General features: G+C 38.0%; 1 protein-coding gene across 1 annotated transcript in view; it reads left to right on the forward strand.

Annotated features, from left to right (window-relative positions):
- Window positions 1-23,744, forward strand: part of TMC1 (transmembrane channel like 1) — a 98,391-nt gene that overhangs the window by 60,488 nt on the left and 14,159 nt on the right. The window contains exons 8-16 of the mRNA XM_069001782.1: window positions 2,118-2,208; window positions 3,253-3,334; window positions 9,012-9,118; window positions 11,949-12,047; window positions 15,583-15,725; window positions 18,011-18,155; window positions 20,157-20,351; window positions 22,323-22,502; window positions 22,706-22,858. Coding sequence (XP_068857883.1) covers window positions 2,118-2,208; window positions 3,253-3,334; window positions 9,012-9,118; window positions 11,949-12,047; window positions 15,583-15,725; window positions 18,011-18,155; window positions 20,157-20,351; window positions 22,323-22,502; window positions 22,706-22,858 — 1,195 coding nt within the window. The remainder of the gene's footprint in view (window positions 1-2,117; window positions 2,209-3,252; window positions 3,335-9,011; window positions 9,119-11,948; window positions 12,048-15,582; window positions 15,726-18,010; window positions 18,156-20,156; window positions 20,352-22,322; window positions 22,503-22,705; window positions 22,859-23,744) is intronic.

Genomic DNA, 23,744 nt, shown 5'->3' on the forward strand with positions numbered 1-23,744 from the left:
TATTTTCTCTGACTTACATGGGAGCGCTGTAATTTAAGTGTAGATATTTTTGGGAATCAAAATGAGAAAAATGGTACGTGAGCAGTGAGCTGCAAAATCTCAGGACTCAGAGTGGCTTGGAAAATACAGAACCCTCAGTCAGTGTCAATGTTAGCTAAGTACAGAAAGATCAGATTTCAAAATCCAGAATACAAATGTGATCCAGAAGCATGGAATTGGAAATAAAGAATCTGGATCCTTAAAAAGACACTGACTCCATCCTCAAGGAACACTTTTATAGTGATGAATAGGTGGGCTCTGTGGCTGTGGGAGTGGCTGGGTATTTTTAACTTTTAAAAATCTGAATCTTTGCTTTCCTTGTGCTATAGAGAGAAAAAAAGAGTGATTCATGATCTCAAATGTTGGGAAAATGCGTGCTGAAGTCTTGATGAGGTCAGGTGAACTTGCACTGGCCCTGATGTTTCACCAGCTGGGGTTGGGTGAGAGCGCTCTGAAGGAGAGAGTGCTCAGAGTGCTCCCAAATAGGGAAAGCTCTCAAGGACTGAAAATTAAATTTAGTAACTCGTTTTTGCACTTATGTGCACTTATATGGATCCTTGGTACTGCAAGCTAAAGCAATTGTTGCAGTGGATGTCTAGGTTGTGAAATGCTTCAACAGATCTTCAGATTGAAGATCACCCTAAGCACTTGCAGTTACTAAAAATATACAGTTAGTTTTATAGATGTTGAGATTTTTAACCATTAGTTTAGAAAAGTTATGACACGGCTAATGGCCACCTTCTCACATAATTTTAATTCTCCTTTATCTCAACTTCACTGCTATACTGCCACTAACACTGCCAGATTTTGCAGTTTAACACCATCTTTTTCCTTCCTTGTATTAAATATGTGAGCAGAAAATATAAGCATAATAATTAATTTCACTCAGTATACTTACCTGTAGCTGTTCTGGAAAGAAAGAGATGTCATCACAATCAATATTTTCCCAATAGTCTACCTTTTCCCAAGTGATTTGCAAAATACCAAACATAATGTGCAGTGCTTTCAAGTTATCCAGTGTGATGACAAAACAGTTTAAAGGATTGTGAGTACACTGACAGCTAAGAATCCTTGGTCTGTTTTCCAGTGGTTTAGGACATTTAACCTCTAGAGCACATTTTCATAGGAGAGATGTAATGGAAAGTCATAAACTGAAATTGGATTAAGTGGAGGAAGCATTAGTATGCACTTGTTCTCATCTCTTTATTGTTTTAATCCACGAACATTATGCATTTTAAAAAGAGCTTAAAAGTCTTCCTTTCATATTTGTATTATTAACTCAATAACTTACATAAGCTAAATTTTAGCCTTTTGGGGACCAGTGAAGCTGCATTTTGAAGAAATTACTCTGGGACTGGTAAAGCTAGAGAAGGTATACACAAAAATTTGGAAGAGCTAAATTAAATGTAGAATTGAGAAGGGTAGACACAAAGGAACCAAAGCTCTAGTGTCCACATACCCCTCCCAAACTGGGAATGCATCCTAAGCCACAACACAGAGGCAGGAGGTTCAAATGTATCCAGAGCAAGATTAAGACACAAATGAGGTCAAATTTTGGTAATCAAAATGTTAATTCACTCTTATTCATTATCAAAGAAGAGAGCAAGGGAGAAATTAGAAGAGTAGGAAAAAGTGAAGAATTACAGAAAGCAAGAAAGGTAATCACCACCAAGAATCTGCACCATCCTGCAGAGATCCTTCTTTCTTCTGTTGGAATAAGTGCTGGAATAACAGGAATAACTGTTTGTGCATCACACAAATGGGCGGCAGCTGAACTGCAAAAGTCACTGTGACAAAGTATTTAATAACATTGACTGGATGTAGGCAGATCTTAGAGCTACAAATAAGTTTGTATTAGAGCAGGTGACTGAAGTTTTTGTATTTTTGCATTACATATACATTAATTATATAGTCATCTGCAAAATACAAAATATCAGAACTTTCCTTTCCAAACATTACTGAGGGAACAAGATTTTATAAAGCTCTATGAGGAATAAAAAAATTATATTAAAATGATAGAGACAATATAAAATTTCCTATACCATAATCTGTATCTCTCTTCTGCCCTCATTTTCCAGGGAAGCACAGCTTTTTGTTGAAAAGTTTGAAGGTGCTCTTGGGAAAGGGAAAGGAAAAAAATTCTATGCATACAAAGTGATGATGACCAAGGTAAATTCATTGTTTCACTAATTTCCTGTAAAGCTAATGGGGAAGCCTTCTGGAGATTATTGCCATGGGTACTCATCTACCACAGTAGCTTTTCTTGTCTTTCTATGAATTTTAAAACTTTTATTTCCACTGCCCTTGCATGAAAATATTTCTAACAAATTCTTACAGATTGATTTTTGAAACTTGTCATCAAAACAAAAATCAACTGTTTTACAGGAGTTTGCAAGCATTCAGTATCTCATGAAAGTAATTTCTCTTGGTGTAGATTGGGTATTTGTGTGGACTGAATCCAAAACTCAGTCTTTCCCTTGAGACAGCCCTCTGTTAAGGGTGAAAAAAATAAAGAAAGAGGAAGAGAAAAAAGAAAAAGAGGGAAAGACAAAAATAAAGAAAAAAAGAAAAGAAAAAAAGAGAAAGAGAAAGAGAAAGAGAAAGAGAAAGAGAAAGAGAAAAAGAAAAAGAAAGAGAAAAAGAAAAAGAAAGAGAAAAAGAAAAAGAAAAAGAAAAAGAAAAAGAAAAAGAAAAAGAAAAAGAAAAAGAAAAAGAAAGAGAAAGAGAAAGAGAAAGAGAAAGAGAAAGAGAAAGAGAAAAAGAAAAAGAAAAAGAAAAAGAAAAAGAAAAAGAAAAAGAAAAAGAAAAAGAAAAAGAAAAAGGAAAAGGAAAAGGAAAAGGAAAAGGAAAAGGAAAAGGAAAAAGAAAAAGAAAAAAAAAGAAAAAGAAAAAGAAAAAGAAAAAGAAAAAGAAAAAGAAAAAGAAAAAGAAAAAGAAAAAGAAAAAGAAAAAGAAAAAGAAAAAGAAAAAGAAAAAAAAAACTGGCATTAAAAGAAGTGATTAGCTAATAATTCTTGTGGTAGAAATAGGAAATTCACACAAACCCAGTAGGAAACAAAAGGAGATCACTCTTCACAAGCAATTACTTTGTGGACTCTGCTAAAGGATGTTGTGGATGATTAAGGGGTTACATTAGCTCATGGAAGAACTGAGCATCTGGGCACTGAGATGATAGTGTGGTTTTTGTTTTTTCTTTTCTGTGACTCATTTCAGAAATGGATGAAATTTCAAAGAGATTTTGAAAATTTTAAGACAGCCTGCATACCCTGGGAAATGAAAATTAAGGAGATTGAAAGTAAGTAAGTAAGAATAGGATCTAGTACCACATTTCTGATGTCTGCCAAAGTGATAATTCCTTTAGAATATATGTCTGTATTCAATGCATCATTTAAAATCAATGAGTATTTATTTTCTCATTGTTGAGCTTGATATTATAATTAGTTGAAAATTTTCTTCAGAGACTATCACTTTACAGATAAAAAATCGTCATTATACAGGTAGCAGTTCAAGAGCCAGTGTTTAAATTAATCCTAGAAAAGTGTAATTGTGATTTAGCCATTCACTTTATTCACCTTCACTTTATTTTGTCTGTATTTATTTTATACATATTATACTATGCAGGCTATAGTGCAATTATTTCTGCCACTTTTTTCATTAGCTTGAGCTTCACGTAAGTTGTATTTCTCTCATTTTCAGCCACATCATACAACACAGAGAGAACAATAGTGGCCCTGGATGCCCCATGTATAAACGAGGCAGTGTAGTCATTCCAATGGGTATGTCTGAGAGTAGGGGTCTGTCACAAGTTGGTTTTGTGTTGCAGTTCCAGTGATGAGTTTAAATTGCAGCCCTTTATTTGAAGGAGATTTGACTTAAGTGCGTGGATACCTGAGTGAGTGACTATTAAAACGCCCTAGGGTATATCACTGTGTCCTGCAGCCGTAGGGAGGAGGAGAGAAGATCCAGGAGGCAGGAATTGTGCAGCAAGGTTGATTTATTTAATTATTTTACAAACTCTTTTATAGACTTTTTTCTTCATAGTCTAATTGGACAAAGGATCAGCCACCCCTTGGGGTGATTGACTAGAATCCTAAAATATCCATTGCCAAATATGTTTCTACTATACTATACTATACTATACTATACTATACTATACTATACTATACTATACTATACACAAGACTTTTCAAGTTGCAGGTGTTTAATTGTTTACAGAACTCTGCTACTATCTTTTGTGAGAGAAAAAAGTCTCTCATGGACTTAGAAAATAGCAAGAAAACCCTTGCTAGCAGCATTTTTGTATCCACAAGGGACTGCCACTTAGATTCCCTTTACAACAAATACTTCCCACTACAACTTAAAGAGCCTTTCTCAGTTGTGTCTGACTCTTCAAGTCCTTCAGCTATCTAGACAGATCAGGTAACAAACAGCTTGAAGCACTGGGCTATCTCGCTGGGCTATCCCTTCTTCAAGCTGAGTCCCTTCTAGGACTGGGAGACTGGCTTCAGAGCAAAAGGCATCAAGCTCTGCTGTGCTGTGTCCTCACGTTGGCAATACGTGAATCTGATGCTGGGGCTTTGGTGTTCAAAAGAGATAGACGTTGATAAATGTATGAAGTATATATATTTAGAAAATAGAGGCTTCTTTTCCTTACAGGACAGGTATGTGGTATTATCTGTGTAACAGGACTTTATCACACAGACCTGTGCTGGGACAGGGTGACTCTTACTCCACTGATGAAATTTATACAATGCACACCAGTCTGCATGCCAGTGCCTACTGTGGTGAGGCTGTGGATGCAGGAAAAGATGTCTAAAGTCTACTTAGAAGCATTTCATTCATACATGGAACATGTTGCACCTCAGAGTGGATTTGAAATACTGGTAAAACTTGGACTGATTTCGTTCACAGCTAGTGCAGTCCATTTGCAACATTTTCTGTGTTCCCTGTTGCAGGTCCCTGTTTGGACCTGCCCATTCTGAAAATGCAGTTAAGGGCAGTCATGGCTAAACTACCCTCATCCATAGTTAAGCTTCTTACTTACCAGAGGTGTCTGTTCTTTCCTGATTGGTGAAAAAGAATAAAGCCCATGAGAAGTCTGTGCATTGGCTTGCAATAGCTATAGTGATGCAGGTAATTCCAACGCGTTGCCTCACTGCAGGTGTTCCAGGTGGATGCATGGCAGCGGTTTCATCAGGATAACTGGTATAACTCAGTGCGTGAAAAGAAGGTATTCCCATTAGAATGGGGATATCAGGATTTGAGCAAAAAAAATAATGTGGCACAGAGAGGTCTACAAAAGTAACCTGAAATCAGAAATCTTCATAATTTCTTGCACTGTATTTTTTCATAGCATGCCCCAAGGCTGTAGCTTGGTTATAATTGGGTAATGTGCATATCACAACCAGATAGACTAACTCAAAGTCTCTCGATCTATACCTCTCCCCAGACTTCCCAGTATGGCAGTCACTGCTAAGATTGGCCACTTCACACAAAATTTCAAAATTATCATTTAACTGAACTGCGAATAAAGCAGATTCAAAATGCTGAAATCCTTGACAGAATGGCTTGTTCCTCCCTTTGCACTGTGATAAATGTGTCCTAGTAAAGAAGCTTCAGTGGATCGATGCTGCATTTGTCCCTACTGGGTCCCTCGTGGACATGCTTAGGCGGCACTCTCCTAGCACCTATGGATGCACACAATCTCACCTTTGCAGGCAGTCATGAACAGCTTCGCACCCACACAGTCTGTGCACGAACCGGAGACAAAGAGGTGAGAGGGGTTCTCTGCATGCAAATCCGAGGTGTTTAATGGCAACACCCCGAAGGGAACAGAGGCAAGAAGAACAACCAAACCTAAAGCCCACGCCAGTTTTATCCCAAGAGCTCCCAAAGCCGGGCAGAGCATCCAAAACCAATAGTCTGAGGGCTAGGGGGCAGAGGCAAGGTTGAATGACATAACAGGGGCCAATGGGAGAAGGGATGGGAGGGGGAGAGGGCCAGTGACCAGCAGAATCTAGACAAAGGGAGAACCTTCTAGCACAGTGTTGTAAGGAGGGACCACTTTTAAGGCAACCTGAGGGGTGTAAAGTGGACTTAGCTACTGCAACACCTCCCCCTAATTTACCTTAAAAGAAGCCCTCCTCCATTTACTTGGAACTAACCAAGGTGGGAATCATACTTCCCCTTCCTATGAGTGGGGAAAGTGTATTTTGATTTTTGACAGGGTCCAGGGTTGTGGCAGTATTTCAAACAATGAATGGATGGCAGAACAACTAGAAGCACACGCAAAGCCCCTGAAAGGAGGTAACCTCTCCCCTGAGTTCCCAATGTCCCAATAAGTCCCAAGTTCCTTTGACAGTGCTGAGTGCAGTGGACCTTTCTGGGCTACCGAGGCTGCTATTTCCATGCTCTTATCAGCCACAGCATCTGTAGCCACAGCAGTGTCTCTGTGTACTTGCTCGGATTAGGGACATTTAGGAGATGGCAGGGTGACAGGTGCCGGTTTCCATGGGGGAGTTGGTGCCAGTGTCTTTGTAAGGGTCTCAAACAAAATTGTTAAGAATCAAGGCTAGATTATTGAAAGGTTGAATCACTCGAGAATAGCTGAAACTGAAAATGTTCATTCTCCCTTTATCAATTTCCCTTTTCCATCCCCCCTTTTCAAAAAAGAAGGTAAGTATGGGGTATAGGAAGGGTAGGGGATTATTCGGGTGGGGAAACCATGAGGGGAGGTGAGAGGGGTTCAGGGGGATTTTTAACTGAAGCAGTCTGGAGGGGGCGCAAATTAGATGTTCACGTGGTTTGTCACTTTGCATCGACATCGCCTCCAGGCAGCACTAATCTCATCTTTGGCTGATTCAGCATCAGGGTTATCTGTGTTTTTTCTTATGTTCTCAAGAGCTGTTGTCGGTGGTCCAAGGTAGGGTTTGATATTCTTTCCCGGTATCCATTTCAAACCTGCTGGTGTGGAAGCAAGCATATCCCCTTCCCCAAGTGATGAGTGGAAAGGGTCCCTGAATTTGACAGCTCTCTGGATCCTTGATCAACACTGATGGCTGCTCTTTTAATTTAGCCTGTGTTGAATTGGTAAAGTGTTGGAATATAGGGGGGCAGGGTTCTGAGAAGGAGTTGTTTAAGAAATTGATGGTAAAGAGAGCTTTGGAGACTCTCACAACAGGAGAGTTAACCTCTGCACCTCCACGTTGTTGGTCAAGGACCCTCTGGAGAGTTTGGTGGGTCCTTTCAATAATAGACTGTCCTGTGCGGGAGTGGGGCATGCCTGTGGTGTGCTGGATGCTCCACTGACTAAAGAAATCTTACAACTTATTAGAAACATAGGCAGGACCATTGTGTGTTTTCACTTCTTTGGGCACTCCCAGGGTGGAAAAGGCAAGGAGAAAGTGTTTTATCACGTCTGTTGCCTTTTCTCCCACATGGGCAGATGCAAAGACAGCTCCAGAGAATGCGTCTACTGACACGTGGACATATTTCAGTCTCCCAAATTGGGGGACATGGGTGACATCTGTCTGCCACAATTGGCAGCTGCTGAGGCAGCAGGGGGTTTATCCCTGTACCTGATACTGCTGACAGCTAGGGCACGTTGCTACAATTGCCCTTGCTTGATCTCTGTGAATGTTAAACATTCTAATGAGGGCAGGAACATTTTGTTGGAATTAACTTGGCTTGTGCAAAGATGTCAGGTAAGTTGGGACTGTGCACAGCCATGGCCAGGGCATCAGCTCTCCAGTTTCCCTCTGCTATGGGTAATGGCAGATCTGTGTGTGATCCCACATGCATCCCATGATAAGGCTGCTCTGGCCTCTGTTTATGCTCTGGGATTAAACCTGTGTAAGTGTATTAAATTTTCTACTGATTGAGCTGTTACAGTAAAATATTAATATATGTGTCCCAAATAGCACAAGATATATTAGGTTCATATTATTGACTGAAAGAATTTGTTACATATCTGCAAAACAGTGTGGAAATAACAATATAAATAACAATATAAGTTCCTCTGAACAGAGAGATTTACTTCTCATTTGCTGTCTGAGTGCACCAGGCTCCTAAACTGTGTGTGTGAAAAACCTATAGAAAGGTCATTTTTTCCCCTGCAAATGAGTGGTAATGGAACTGAAATCTAGTACTTTTCTAGCTGATGGCTCTCCTATAATAAGCAGAACTGTGCTGAATCAAGCTGGGGTTGAATTTGGGTTTTTATTTTTGTTTGGCCTGACCTGCAGAGTATGGGTCAAATCAGGCCCTTGGTTCTTACTTCTTCTCCTGCAGCCTCTTACCTGTGCACAGGGGAGTGTTTGAGGTCAAATCCTTCATCTAGGGATGGGGTTGCCTGCATTCCCAGCTACAGATAGAGCACATAAACAGAAAAGTAAGAGAAAGAAAGGGTACAAACACTTGCAGATAATTTTTTTCGTCTCTTGTGAAAAAAATCTGGTGAGAACTCTGGTAACAGCACTGGAAACTGTTTTGTCTCCTTGGAAAGACTTTTCTCACTGGCTAATTCTGCACTGCTTCCTATTAAAACTGGGCTGATTCTGGCTTAGCATGTCAAGAATGCTTAAAATCCACATCAGAGAAAATATAAAAAGAATTGGAACCTATTTCTAGAGGTTACTTAATAATAGCAAGTATCACAGCTTCTATCAGATCCTAAATACTCAGTTTAACTAATACTATATTTTTGTGTCTGTTTTCTTAGCCAGCTCAATGCATACTAGTATGCAATATGCAGAAAAGTTATTAGAATTATGGTAATAAAGAGCAAAAATTAAAATTAATTAAATTTAGAATTAATTAGAATTTAAAATTAATTAAAATTAGAACCAATTAAATGTGTAACTAAAACCCTCTCCTGATTTTATTTATTTTAAATAAATTCTGTGCATCTTTAGATAAAATAACATCAAAGGACTACCTTATCTGCCTTTTTATCACATCTCATGTCTTCACAGGTCACTTTGGCTCATCAGTAGCATCCTATTTCATATTCTTGCGTTGGATGTATGGAATAAACATGATTCTCTTTGGACTGACCTTTGGTCTGGTAATGGTGCCTGAGGTGGGAATCTTTTCAATTATCTTTGAGGATTGCATTGTGAATTTCTGTCTTTGCAGTGAGATTTCATAGGACTGGAGCTTTAAACAAGTTTTTCATCTCTGTATGTTCCATTTGAAAGTATTAAACTGTACCAGGCCTATAAAGATGGTCTTCCTTTGTGGATAGTTGTCTCTACAGAGAGATGTCTTGAAATAGACAGGACAGAAAAGTGTAAAATACATATAGGGTTGTCTTCTCAAATGGTTTGTTAAGTCGGTGATGACATAGGTATGGGGTTTTTTTGTTTTCAGGGGGAGTGGGTTTGTTTGTTTGTTTGTTTTTGGTGGTTGTATGCAGAACTGAGTAGAGGAACTGAGACCAAGAAGAAGTATGACCAGAAGACCAGGTGGAGTATCTTGTCTAAATGCGCATTGCAATAGCAAGATGTATCTTGGGGGTCAGAGGATCCTTTCAGATGCAATACTCACTTGCTGATAGGTGTAACAGGGCTGTAAAGTCATGAGAGACCTCTGTGTTTTGCACTGTGCAACATCACTGTTAAGAGTGGTATGTAGAGCAGATATTAGACTTAGACATGAATTACTTCTATGAAATATATACTTTCTGAGTTTCTTTGAGCCACCATATTGTCCTTCTAAAAGCAGAGCTTTTACAGAATTAAAAATATTGTGTCTTATCCCTGATTTCAATATTCCATGTTCCTCTTATCTTTCTTATTTTGTAGCAAGTAGATGAGAAAGAGTCAGGTAGGAATTTCCATCAACTTCCTAGCCCAGCATTTCAATAGCATGATCCATCCTGCTAGATCCCTACAAATCTCTGTGGTTTGATGGGATTCACCATCTGATATCACTGTAAAAACCTCTCTCAATTATTTTTGAGTGGCCTTGGGAATCCAGAGAGGTCCTAGATGACTGGAAGCTGTTGAATGTTGTTCCAATTTTCAAGAAAGGCAAGAAGGAATACCTGGGAAGTACAGGCCTGTCAGTCTCACTTCAGTGCCTGGTAAACTTAAGGAAAAGATTTTCCTGTGAGGTATTGAAAAACAACTGAAGAACAATCCAGGCAATGGTCACAGCCACCACGGCTTCATGAGAGGAAAGTCTTGCTTATCAAACCTGATTTCCTTTTATGACAAAGTAACCCACCGAGTTGATCAAGGGAAGCCAGCTGATGCACACTTTTTGGACTTCAGTAAAGCTTTCAATGCTGTCTCTCATAGTATCCTTCTGGACAAAATGTGCAGCACACAGCTGAATGAACACATCCTGGGATGGGTGAGCAGCTGGCTTATGGTTAAGTCATGAAGGGTGGTGGTGAATAGGGTGGCATCAGATTGGTGACCTGTCAATGATGGGGTTCTGCAGGCTCCATCCTTGGCTCTCTGCTCTTCAACATCTTCATGAATGACATGGATGCAGGACTGGAAGGGATACTGAGTAAGTCTTAGATGCAGATGATACAAATCTGGGAGGAGCTGCTGACTCCCTCAAAGGCAGGGAGGCCCTGCAGAGAGACATTGATAAATTCAAGGCCTGGGCAGCCACCAACGATATGAAGAAATTCCATGCCTGGGAAGGGCAACCCTGGCTGGGTGTATAAACTGGGGAATGAGAGGCTGGAGAGAAACATTGTGGAAAGGGACCTGGGGGTCCTGGTTGAGGGACAGTTGAACTTGAGTCAGCAGTGCCCTGGAAGCCAGGAGAGCCAAGTGTGTCCTAGAGGCATCAGGCCCAGCATTGCCAGTTGGGCAAGGGAGGGGATTGTCCCACTCTGCTCTGCACTGGGGCAGCCTCACCTTGAATATTGTGTGCAGTTTTGGTCACCACAACAAAAACAGACATTAAGCTGTTAGAGAGCATCCAAAGTATTGTGAAGGGCCTTGAGGGGAAGCCGTATGAGAAGCAGCTGAAATCACTTGGTCTGCTCAGCCTGGAGAAGAAGAAATTGAAGAGGGATCTCATCACAGTCTACAACTTCCTCATGAGGGGAAAAGGAGGCTTTGTGGTGACCAGTGACAGGGCCCAAGGGAACGGCCTGAAGTTGTGTCAGGGGAGGTTTAGGTTACATATTAGAAAAAGGTTCTTCACCTAGAGGATGGCTGGGCACTGGAACAGGCTCCCCAGGGAAGTGGTCACAATCTCCAAGTCTCCAAGTCTGACAGCATTTGAGAATTGTTTGGACAATATTTTCAGGCACATGGTATGATGCTTGGAGATGGCATTTTGCAGGGTGAGGAGTTGGACTTGATAATCTTTCAACTCAGCATATTCTCTCATTCTGTGATGTTCCTTAGAAGCCAAAACAGAAAAAAATGTCCAACAGTTTTCAGGGTGAGCCTGGAAGGGACCCTGAGAGGAGATATACTGTGCCTGAACAAGCATCTTACCAGCAGCAGGGGAATTGTCAGAATTCAAAAATTGATTCCCTACCATCTTCCCATACATTTCAATTAAAATATCCCAATAAAATCTGTACTGAAAGAAAAATTAGTATTTTGGTCTTTGTAAGATAAACACTGCTCATTAGAGAAATATGGGTGGACTTCTGTCCTTTGAATGTAAGCTGCCTTTGAATGTAAGAGGCTGTGTTTGGCAATCCATGATACCAGTGGAATTTTAAATTTAGAACACAGCACTGAATGCATATACTAAGCACAGTTTCAATCAGTAACATGAGGAGCAGTAAAAGGAATTGTAGAAGGTGGTCATTCTCATTAAGGAATTTACGACCATGAAACAAGTCTTTCAAAGAAATGACAGATCACTGTCCTTTTCCTTTGTTGCTTTTTTGCTTTCAACTATAAATCACTCTCATTTTTTGGTTTCAGGCTTTGATGGGTAAGCCATATGGCTCTTTGCCTAGAAAAACTGTCCCAAGAGCTGAAGAAGCAACTGCTATGAATTTTGCTACTCTCTGGGATTTTAGTGTAAGTTCATGATCTTGCAATATTGCATATCCACATGACTTTTATTCACAATTACTTAATTATTTAATGCTCAATTATTTAATATGAAGTATTTCAGGAGATAATTTGCAAGATAATTAATTTACATTTTTTTTCACAAGCTCTCTATATAGAGGTTTCTTTCAGACAAAACACATAATGAAGTTCGATATTCACAAGCACGTCTCAGTATATGTAGCAATACAAAGACAATGGGGAAATATCTCAAAGCTGGTTTGTTATTTCAGGGTAGTGGATTTCCATTTCTTAAGTGTGAATTTGGTCTTCTCGTTTTATATGATTAGGATTCTGAATTTTAAAATGCAATATGAATTTGGAAAAAAAAGGAGAAGAAAATAAATAAAAAATAATAGTGATCTCCCTACATCTTATCCCTTCCATTACATACAATGCCAGTGATGGATTCTCCTTGGATAGAAAAAGAATTGTAAGATCTTTCTAAAAATCTACATATGTAACATTTTGCAGTGATTGCTTCATGAAATAACATTGCATCTAGTGCAATCAGAAGTTGTGTATTTGAATGAAAGTAAGAGTGAATCTAAACATGTAGCTGGGAAGTTAGATAATGATAATGAAATTATAAAATGAGAAATAAGATCAGGGAGACATTGGAGAAAAAAGGAATTCTAGTAACTTGAAGATTTTGTAACAAGAATAGAGACTAGAAGAGCTTTATTCAGAAAATCAGAACAAAGTTTGTAAAATAAATGTATTTGAGAAAAGATGGATGAAGACATGGTGGAAAGAAAGGAGAAGATTATAACTGTGAGAACCAGAATCTGACGGATCTGAAGAAGTATAATAAATAACAAAGTAGTAGTTAACGCAAGGAGCAAATGCAAACATAACAAACATGGAATAAAGAAATGAGAGAGATGGAAATATTGGGGGAAAAATTTTTTTTTTTGAGGCATGTCAGATTGACAAATATTCCCTGAAGACAATGACACCTTTGTTTAAGCAGCACAGGAGATAGTACCTTTCATCTGCTAGCAATGCTTATATGCTATCAGGTAAGTTAGAAATTAATGATCACACATCAACAATCACTATTTTATCCTAAACAAAACCCCAACAAAACCCAAAGGAGTCCAAGTTCTATGAAAGGACTTAAAAAATGCAGCTGGAAACACTGTACCCCATAAGACAAGTGACCATAATGGAACTTGAGATAAGCACAGATGCTGAAGTAGGGGGGAGTTAATTCCAGGCCTAAGAGGCTTGGTTAGCACTTGGACAAAAATTCCCAATGTGGCAAAGGAAGCAAGTGAGACAGCAAGCAAGTGCTTATGTACATACCAGCCCAAGTCATAGGAACCTCGTGGATACCTGGAACTTGGGCTATATAGAGGTGATACTCCAGAAGAATGTCTTGGGACCTCACCACTGCGGGGACCAGGGTGAAGAAGGACCGGCAGGATGCCAAAGGAATTCATGTGGTGATAGTGGTATCTTTCAACTGGTGATCTCCTTCTACTTAGTTTCTCTCTCTCTCTCTCTCTCCCTCGCTCTCTCTCTCACTCTGTCTCTTACACCCCCTCACTCCCATTTCTTTCTCTCTCTGTCTACCTCCCCCTCACATTCACTCTTACATAAAATCTGCACTATTGGCTTCAGCGTATGGTCTCTTATGGTCACCTTATTTCAGGCAGAGGCATCTCTTTATAAATGGGTCATAAACCCCACCACTCTCTGAGACAAGCAAAGGAAAGATGAGCTCAGCATGTCTATTGTTCTTTTTGTTGTACTTGAAATGTATGCACATTACTGACATGGCAAAAGGAAGCATATTTGGATTTTGCTATATTCTACTTGGAATTCAGTTTTAACATATTTTTCAGATTATAATCCAAACATAAAATATCACACTCACAAGGCTTATTGCAATAACACATTCAATCAGTAGTCTTTTATGTTAGGCTCAGAAAGGAGTGAAAGAGATTTTCCCTGAACACCTATTTTTACAGAGCTAAAGTTATTTCTAATGTTATGGTTAAATGCTGTGGAGTAAACATACTGAATGATACACAATGCAGGAATTATCTCTGACTTGCAGAACACAGACACTAAAAAGTCTCTCTGGAGCTGCATTAGGCTGTATTGAAACCTGGGCTGAGATGGAATTGTAGGATGCCTTAGTGACCAAAGAGATGCAATATATGTACTATTGAATGTGAATGTGTCCTGAATGGTCTAGATGTTTTACTAGTAGTTAGCTAGAAATGTGCTCTATTATAATACTTGCCTTATTAGAGATGAACATATTTTTATCCATTATGCATAGGCACATGTCTCAAAGCTAGTCAGAGATGAAGAAAAATGAGATATGTTGTTCGTGATATTTTGAATAATATTTATATTTACCACATATTAATATTTGATTTTCAGCTTAGAATTGTGAATTAGGTTTTTCAAATAACCCAGTGACACATTTAATGTATAGTAAAAACTTCAATAAATTAAGTTCATGTTTTGAAAAATAAGTAAGAGAAAGATGTTATTAATTTAAAGGAAAATGGGCAACTGAAAAACAGAAGTCAAGTAAAATGGCTTTTTAATTCACCAACCCTTCATCTCCTTGTATTACTGTCAAAATTATTCATGGCCTATCCTCCAACTATGAGGTCAAATACTATTGCACTTGGAATTCTTACCTCCAGCTGGAGGTTTGCCACTGCTGTGCATGTACTGAGTTGTCCATGTAAAGGCTCTGGCTTTGGTCTTCTCTTAGGAGGAGAGTTCTTGCAGTAACTTGAGAATTAACAGGAAGTTCTAGCTATTTGGTCCATGTAGATACCAGCAATTTCTTACGGTTAATAAGGTACTAGTAAATATTTTTGAAAAATCGTCAGTCTGACCAGTAGAAGAGAGGGAAACTCATACTAAGATGTTTAGAAAAGAAGATAGATTTTGAATTGCTGAGAGAGACTGTGTACTTATATTGCATTTTTTGCAGCCTTGGAGTTGAATCTAAGTGTGCAAAAGCTCTATGTACTGAATAATTACCCATAAAATGCACCTACCTATTGGTTATCATATATACTGAATGATCACCCAATGAACAGCAGACAACTGTGGTTAGACAAAGAAGGCAGATGAAATTTTCACTCAAATTTATGCAAATAAATTTTAGAAAGGTGAAAATTAAGTTAAAAATCCAGCATTTTATGTGCAAGTAATCTGAAAAAAAATTTTGTAAAGCAATATGTTTCTTTCTTTACAAGAAGTGTGTTGATGAACTAGTTTTGACTGATTAAATTGTAGGTGGATTGTTAATGAAGAATTTTAAAGACAAAAGATTTTGAAGTTGCTATGAAATATACTATGTCTTTTTCAAATTAAGGGACACATTTTCTATCTTGTGAGATTTATTATAGAGATGCTTGTAACTGATTTGAATTCACTGAAATGAATGTTTTAATACACTGCTATTGATACAATTACTGATTATGTGTAAGTAAGAAAAGTAATATAATTTTTTCTGACTTTTCAGGGCTTTGCACAGTATTCTGTACTCTTTTATGGTTATTATAATAACCAGAGGACAATCGGGTGGCTCAAGTTCAGGATGCCTCTTTCATATTTCCTTGTTGGAGTTGGGTCTATTGGCTATAGCTTTATGATTGTCACTCGAACGTAAGTTCTCCTTGGCTCTGGAAAAAAGTAGGTAATTCCACTGTTGACCCTGGAGACTGCCTTTTTAAAAAATGCAGTAATTCTAAGGACAGGAAAATGCAAGATCAAGAGCAAGGTCAAAGTTATGTAAGATTCCTTAAACCTGTATGTATTTATCTGTTCCTCTGCATCAGAAGTTTTGTTACAGTGTTGTGAAAGTGGGAATAAATCTTTACTGAAATAACAAAACATTTCTCCTCTGAACTTCAAAATGAAAAATGAATGCATAAAGTGAGGAAGAAATTTGTCATCCCATCTTTTCATAATACTTGGCATCTAGTAGATCATCAGCTAAAATCCAGGAAATTCAATAATTCTACCTTTAGTGATATTTTATGTGAGTTAAACTCTTCTACAGAGGAAGAACACAAGAAAGAAGCATATGGTAAATAATTCTGCATGTAGCTCACAGTTCACAGTAAATGCTGCCAATAATATAATCTTTAATACCCTTGGTTCAAGCAAGATGACCACCTAACACAGTAGTACAGTAAGCTCTAGCAGTGCTATTAAAAAAGCCTATAGTGAAAAAATAACCTTGCAGGTCAAGATTCAAGGACACTGTATGTGTTTGGCACGGCCTAGTTTTAGGTAGCGTAAGTTAGGTATACATACACATATATGTATTTTTGGAGAGGAAACAAACCACTTGAATAAATTAGCAATTAGTTTAGTTAAAAAATTTATTTAAAAATATTTCTGATAAAACAACTGCCAAGATTAGAAAAATCTTAGTCTCGGAAAATTTTATTTCAATGACTTTCACTCAGATAAAAAAATATTCCTGATAGGAGGAAAAACCTGTAGCCCAAAAAAAAGGAGAAAAAAAACATTGCGTGTGCTAACTTTCCATCTGGCCATGTGACACTAATGATGATTAGTATTTAGGAATTCATATGAGAGTTCTTTTCTATTTCTCCAGAAAGAATCACAGTGAGCACAGAAACTAAAAGCAATGTAACAGGAAGTGCTATAATTTTTCTGCTGTTGACTGGAAACTTGCAAAAGTCTACATGAAAGAGGTAGTGAGGATTATAAGCACTATTATTTTATTTAGGGGAAATATTTAGATGTAGAGAGATGAGAGATGCTCCTCTCTTCAGCTCTTGAAGTGTAAAACATAAAATGGAAGCATTTCTGATCTCAAAGAGATTATATTCTAACCACAAGTATGTTCATTATTTTGTTAGAAACTCTTGAGAAGGAAATTTCTTAGTCTATAAACCAGAAGCAGGGCAGATTCTACCAAGAACCTTTCTTGATCTCTGACCCTTCTGGACACGACCAGCCCTGCTATTGATTTTTGGCATCTCAGAAGGATTTTCTGTATTGTTGACTTACTATTGACTTCCTAGATTTGAGAGTATTTTTAAAAATGTGCTACATAGAATGCATTAATATTAATAACATAACTCAGCTGAATAATTGAGATTTAAGTGTTGCCTTTTCCTGACCAGAAATACTGAAGACTATGTGATTTGCACCTCATCAGTGCACTCTATACTTGTGCTTAATGACTTGAATTAGTTGACAAAGTATGTAGAAGCAATACCACTGTTATTACGTGAATGAAATCCCTTTAAAACAGAGAACTTTGTAGACACGTTCAAGTCTAATCTGAAGAAATATTTTTCTGAAGAAATAATTTGATGTTTCTGGACACAGCAATAAATGTTTCGTATGTGCACAGGAAATGATAGGGAAGATAGTTGTATGAGCGATATTGTATGTGTTACAACAATGTTTTCTTCTGTCTTGTTATTTTAGAATATTGATTATATTCTTTGTTATATTTCTTTTGTTCTGTTGTATTTATGTATTTATTTAGCTTATTGTTATTTTAGAATTTTTTTTATTAGAATTTTTCTTCTTTTTCTACTTGTGAACTCTCTAATAAAATCTATTGCAGTTCAGGATGTTCTGCACCTTTCTATTTAAGAGATGTGCTCAATATTGTTCTTTTATTAAGCTTCTTATCCAGCAGAATTTCTCTGAGGGGTTAATGAAATACATTCATTCTTTCTCATAAAAAATGTGTGTTGTGAACTTATAAAGTGTAGAAATATGAAAATATCCATCTTTTGCTCTTGTTCCAGAAAAAAGATTTAGTAAAGCATAACTGACAGCAAGAATGATGTAGGTTTTTTTTCAGAAAAAAAGTTAGAATTTAGGAACCTTTTAAAAGTCACGCCCACAAAGCCGAACTAGTGTTAACAAGGTCTTCTGTGCCTTTCTGTTTTTTGTAGAATGGCAAAGAATGCAAATGATGATGGTGGTGGGGATGACACTAGTTTTAACTTCAGCTGGAAAATGTTCACAAGCTGGGACTACCTGATTGGCAATCCTGAGACAGCAGATAATAAGTTTGCCTCCATCACAACAAGCTTTAAGGTAAAACAAAGTTTACTGAGGAGAGGCAACACAATCTGGCTTTCACACTGGTATGAATCATATGGAATTAAGGTCAAGAGTTAGGTGTGCTGAGGCTTAGAAACATATACTTGAATTGGCATCTGTACACCCTTCTTGGTCTTTGTGTCTGGCCATGAGATTTTTTTTCTTTCAAATTGTGAAATAACATTAGTATCTTTTGTGTCCTCTGTGCTGGCAGTACCAGTTTTAGAAAACTAATTCTACTGTAAAAATAATATTTTCCTTTTTCTCATTTCTGGTGGCTTCCAGTTTCTATGGTGTTTGTCTGAAAATCTTTTTTAAAATGTTCCTCCCATTTTGTCAACCTCACATTGTCAACTTCTCTTTTTACAGAGAATAGATATAAGACAAACTAATAGAATAATCTGTATAGGGCTATTTATCAGAATATCAGAAAATGGCTGCAGAATTTTGAGTTTATACTTGTTTTTCAGAGAGAAAATTTTCTTTTTAAATTTTCAAGTTAGCTACAAAATACAGCCCAATTTGCAAGACAATGTTCTTAGGCCCCTCTCCAGTGTATAGGGTATGCTGATTTCAAGAGTAATTGTGTAAGGAATCTGGGGCAAGGTGTAAGATGCAGGGCTGTGAAAGCAGTGAAGGGGATATATTCTGTAAGCTGGATGTTAAAGAATGTGTTTCTGCACTAGGGTGGCTGGCACACACCAGTGTAGCATGCAAAGGAAGATTTAATTTTCAGTGTAATGATGTACAGGGAATACACAGGCAAAGTATTGTGAGACAATGAAGAAGATGCTAGGCTTGCAGTCACAGTGACAAGTGTGACACCATGGGAGCTGGAAGACTGAGCACTGGCTACTCTACTCAACTGCAGATGTTCTGTCCTCAGTAGTGATACAGCCATTCACCCTGCCTGCCTCCTAAGCTGCAGGTGTAACACAGAACTGCACTCAAGTGTAAGTCATCAAAAGAAGATTGCAAGAAAGCAAATTCTGGAGAAGTACTGACTGAAAGCACTGAATCTGTGTGAGCTTGCCCTGCCTGTCTACTAAGAGCAGATGCTGAAAGCTGTTTGGGAATACAAATCAGTTGAGGAAAAGGCTTAATTTTGAGAAATAAACTCATGAAGCTTTCCTGTAATTCTTGCAAACAAACAAGGAACTTCAGAGAGAAAGGGTGAAGTCCTGGCTTATGTGAGATCATGGGCGTTTAGTTTGAAAGCTGCTGCAGTCTCCTGTCTTTTATATGACAAACACACGCTGTAAAAGGAGCAGAGCCATGAAAGGCAATTATTACAATGCAGTTCAGCTTCCCCTCTGGACAGCTGATCTCTATACCAAAGTCAGAAGCTGTAACAAAACTTCCTTTCATGAGGACACTCCAGAGCAAACGCTCTTTCAGCTGGCAAAAGTAGAAACTGGAGATTATAGTTGCCTCAGAGTCTTAATATTTATCAGTCATGATCAAGGGTAAATGTGAGGCAAACATTTTGTTCTGCAGTCTGAAACTCTGTAAAGTCCAATTTTTTTTGGGATTTCTACATCTCAACTGTCTTTTCATTCTTTCTGAGCTGCTGACTTTCAGAATGAAACTTTTTCCTCTTTTCTCACAAATGCACATTTTTACATGTGTTTACACATGATGTTTCCTTTTCTGACAGATAATCACATATTTATCCTGCTGTGTCACTCAGTCTCATATTACCTTGCAAGCTGAAAGAATGTGCTGGGTTTTTTTGACACGAGTACAAGTGTAACAAGACTCATTGGGGACACACTCAACAAGGGCGAAGGAAACCCTGGGGAGCCAAAACCCCAGGATCTGCCAGGACCTAGACAAGATTTTACGAGATAATATACATTAATCTCGAAACATGAAGCTGAGATGTGTATTTGCATCTTTGTAATTTATTTAACTGACTTCTAACAATTGAGGAAACAATGTGGGGCCTTGAGCAATAAATTATTCATAAAATTCTTTTCTTTCTAACAAGTGCAGGAAGCAATCGTGGAGGAGCAGGAGAGCCGAAAAGAAGAAAATATTCATTTGACTCGATTCCTGAGGGTACTTGCTAACTTCTTAGCCCTATGCACACTTGCTGGAAGTGGCTACCTCATCTTTTTTGTTGTCAGAAGATCCCAGCAATTTGCCTTGGAAGGTCTGGAGAACTACGGGTGGTGGGAAAGAAATGAAGTTCGTGCTAGTGCATTTCTATAATAGATGTGGTTTGAAACTGTGTTCCTCTGCTTTGCATGTTGCCTTTTTTCCCCTGGTAATTTAAATACTCTGAGTGTGGGTTGTAAATGTCTAACAAAAGAATTGCTTATGTGTCTCTGCTTCCTACTTCATCAAATTTCTTCTTTGCTTCTTTCAAATATTCCTTAGTATTTAGCTTTCATTTGACGCCTTTACATTTCCTCCTCTGTGCTCTTAGGATTATTTTCCAGACACTCTCTGGCTTAATGAGATCTCTTCAATCTTGTTGCTTTTCTCTTGAGACTGACCCAAACAAAGTGATTGGTCTGTGGGCACAGAGAAAGTTATTTGGGACCTCATGGATACAACTCTGCAGGGTAGCAGCAGGTTGAAACTGATACCTTTCAGTTCCACTTGCCCTGTCCACGGGTCCTACACCATTTGTTTTGTGCCTAATCTGTGCCTAATGCTTTCCTCAAAAGCAGGTGCAGCCTGCCTGATAGAGGTGTACAGTGATGATGGTGACTGTGTTTGCTACGACAGCGTGCAGTATGCACCTGAAGTCAGTGTGCCATGTGAAAACCTGGAAAGGTTTTACTTCCTTAGCAAAAATGCTGCTGTGCACGTTGTAAAACTATTTTGTTACTTCAAGCTTATCTTCTGAGCTGGAGTGTAAAGTACATACCTGACTTAAGGTAAGGAAAAAGCCTCACAAGGCTAATGAGATGGGCAATGATGGAACAAGGAAAATCAATCCAGAATTTTCAAAACCAAAGCCTGACTGAGAAAGTAGTGTTAAAATATCAAATAATCCACCTCTAAAATCCAGAGAAATAGGGCTGTTGAGAGTGGATTAAGTTACTTGTTATCACATTTCAGTTTGATAGGAAAGGAAAAATTGTGTACAAAACTTCTTGATTTAAGGCAACACAAGCTCTGAGACAACTGAGCTTGGAGGAATTCAGCTTTCTCTCAGTTCAAAGGTGTGTTAACAGATTTGTACTAACAAGAACTGGGCTACCGAAAGCTGTTATATCAGTTTATGCTGTAATCTGGAAGGTAGGTAACATTGTCTTTATGCTCATAGTTTTACTTTTGTTTCTGTACTAAAAAGAGAGTTCTAAGGAGACAGAACTAAGATCTGGAGCAGGTGTATCTGTAAAGGAGAGTGGATAAAACAACAATGACATTATTTGGCTAAAAATTTTTTTCTATTGACAGGTAATTAATATATTTGTAAGTACAAAACATTGCTCTTGATTGGATATTAATATTTGATTACATGAATATATTTGGCTTCTGAGTGACATTCACACATTTTTCTTATTTTATAGATCAAACTTTCTTATGTCTGCATCATTAATATATGAGTTGAAAACTTGATCAGAAAAAATCCAAGCACCTAATGTACAACTTAAAGTAAACAAAAATGCAGCTCCTGCATCTAAGACAAGCAGCAATATCTAAAAATTTATATCCTTCATAAAAGTATCAGGCTGCTTTTGTAGAAAATGTCATTACACTAGATTCATTAAGAGATTGAACACTGTTTACATACAGTTATGCAATGGAGAAATCCAGGATGAATATATTTTTTTTCATTTGTTCCTGAAGCTCACAGCACAATAAAGTGCTGCTGCTGACTTTGCAGAGACCTTTTTCTCTCTGACTCTCCTTCCCTCTGAGAATGTTGTAAGTTTTTATCTCCCTCTCCATATCAGCAGTACCTAGTTCTGTCAGAACACAGTTCAGATACAATTGTCTAGTGAGTCATGGAGAGGAGGAAATTAGTGGAAATAGGCAGACTGGGACTGTGTGGAGATTTCATCAACTTGTGATATTCAGAGAGGATTTTGGTTTCTATTAAATCAAAACCCAAATAAAAAGTAGTAATGGAAATATATTTTTCACCCAAATCAATAATAATAGAAGAATTTCTCACATTTCACTGTAAACATTTCTCCTCAGGTGAACACAGTTATGTCACTTTTGGGAATGTTCTGTCCGACTTTATTTGATGTAATCAGTTCTCTGGAAAATTACCACCCTCGAATAGCTCTGAGATGGCAGTTGGGAAGAATCTTTGCTCTTTTTCTTGGCAATCTCTACACTTTCATTATCGCCCTAATGGATGAGATCAACCTCAAGGCAAGATATTTACATTCCTTCACTATGTTTGAAATGTAGCTGGGCAACACTGAGGACCTCCAGACAGGCACAGACACATTCTTTTCTTTCTGTACAGTAAATTACATCCATGCCTAAGCTAGCAATGGGAATTTTGGAATAGAAAAGCTTGAGGGCTGGTAACAAGTTCATGTTGTTTTATTTTCCCCTGATTTATTTCTTAGTTGGAAGAAGAAAAGATAGTCAAATATAACATGACAATATGGGAAGCCAGTCTGTACAATGGCACTATTCCAGAGAATTCAACTGCTCCTCCAATACAGGTGGACCCTGCTGATGTCCCCAGAGGGCCATGTTGGGAAACAATGGTGGGACAGGTAATGTAGCTGCTCAGAGCTCATATTTGAAAATAGGTCATGCAATCTCTTGCAGGACATGATATCTAAATCCTATTTATTTTGGCTAGCAAGTGTCATTTAGATGAGAAAATGTGAGAAGCAGGTGTGGGAGTTTCTCTTGAATGAAATTTAAAAAAAAAAAATTATTTTACTTTCTTTGTCTCCTGTCTAACAGGAATTTTTTTTTCTGTTAGCTGACAGAATTGAAAGCATTTCTGTTTTCCCCCTCCTTTTCACTATCCTCTTATATATTTCCCTTCCTGATGCTATCTTTGCCTTGCAAAACTTGTCTAATAATTCTGATAAAAAAGGAGTAATGCAACAGGGATATGTGTGCAAGACAGCTCTTACAGCAGTATGCTTTTGAAAAGACATCTCTGTCTTTAGCCAAGCAAAATAATGCAAAAGTTTTGTGGCAAATCTGCTCAAATATTTTATTTGATTCAGTTGAATATTTATTCTTATTGACCCATTAGTATAAACTGTGGTTTCCAAGCAATTTTCTAACAATTCCAAACAATTTTCTTCCCTCTATTTTATCCTACTTCATTATTGTTGACTTGGCCATGACAACAACTTCAATATTGAATCACTTTTGCTGTTCCTCCATCACTCTGACAATCTGTCCTCCTGAATGAACAAATCACAAGCAGGGACCATATTGGCAAAATCATCCCCTCTCTTCTTTTTACTGATGCTGAATAAAAAGCTAAGAACACCAAGAGCTCATAAAAGAAATAATTTTACCCTTAATTACCGATCACTACTGATCAGGGACAGTAATAACTTTCTGGGCGATCAGGGTAAGGCCTGTTACAGCAGGTTTTAGTGAAACATAAAAAGCCTAAAATAAAAGTTGGGGCAT

Source organism: Aphelocoma coerulescens, assembly GCF_041296385.1.
Source record: "Aphelocoma coerulescens isolate FSJ_1873_10779 chromosome Z unlocalized genomic scaffold, UR_Acoe_1.0 ChrZ, whole genome shotgun sequence".
In the NCBI taxonomy this organism is placed as follows: Eukaryota; Metazoa; Chordata; class Aves; order Passeriformes; family Corvidae; genus Aphelocoma; species Aphelocoma coerulescens.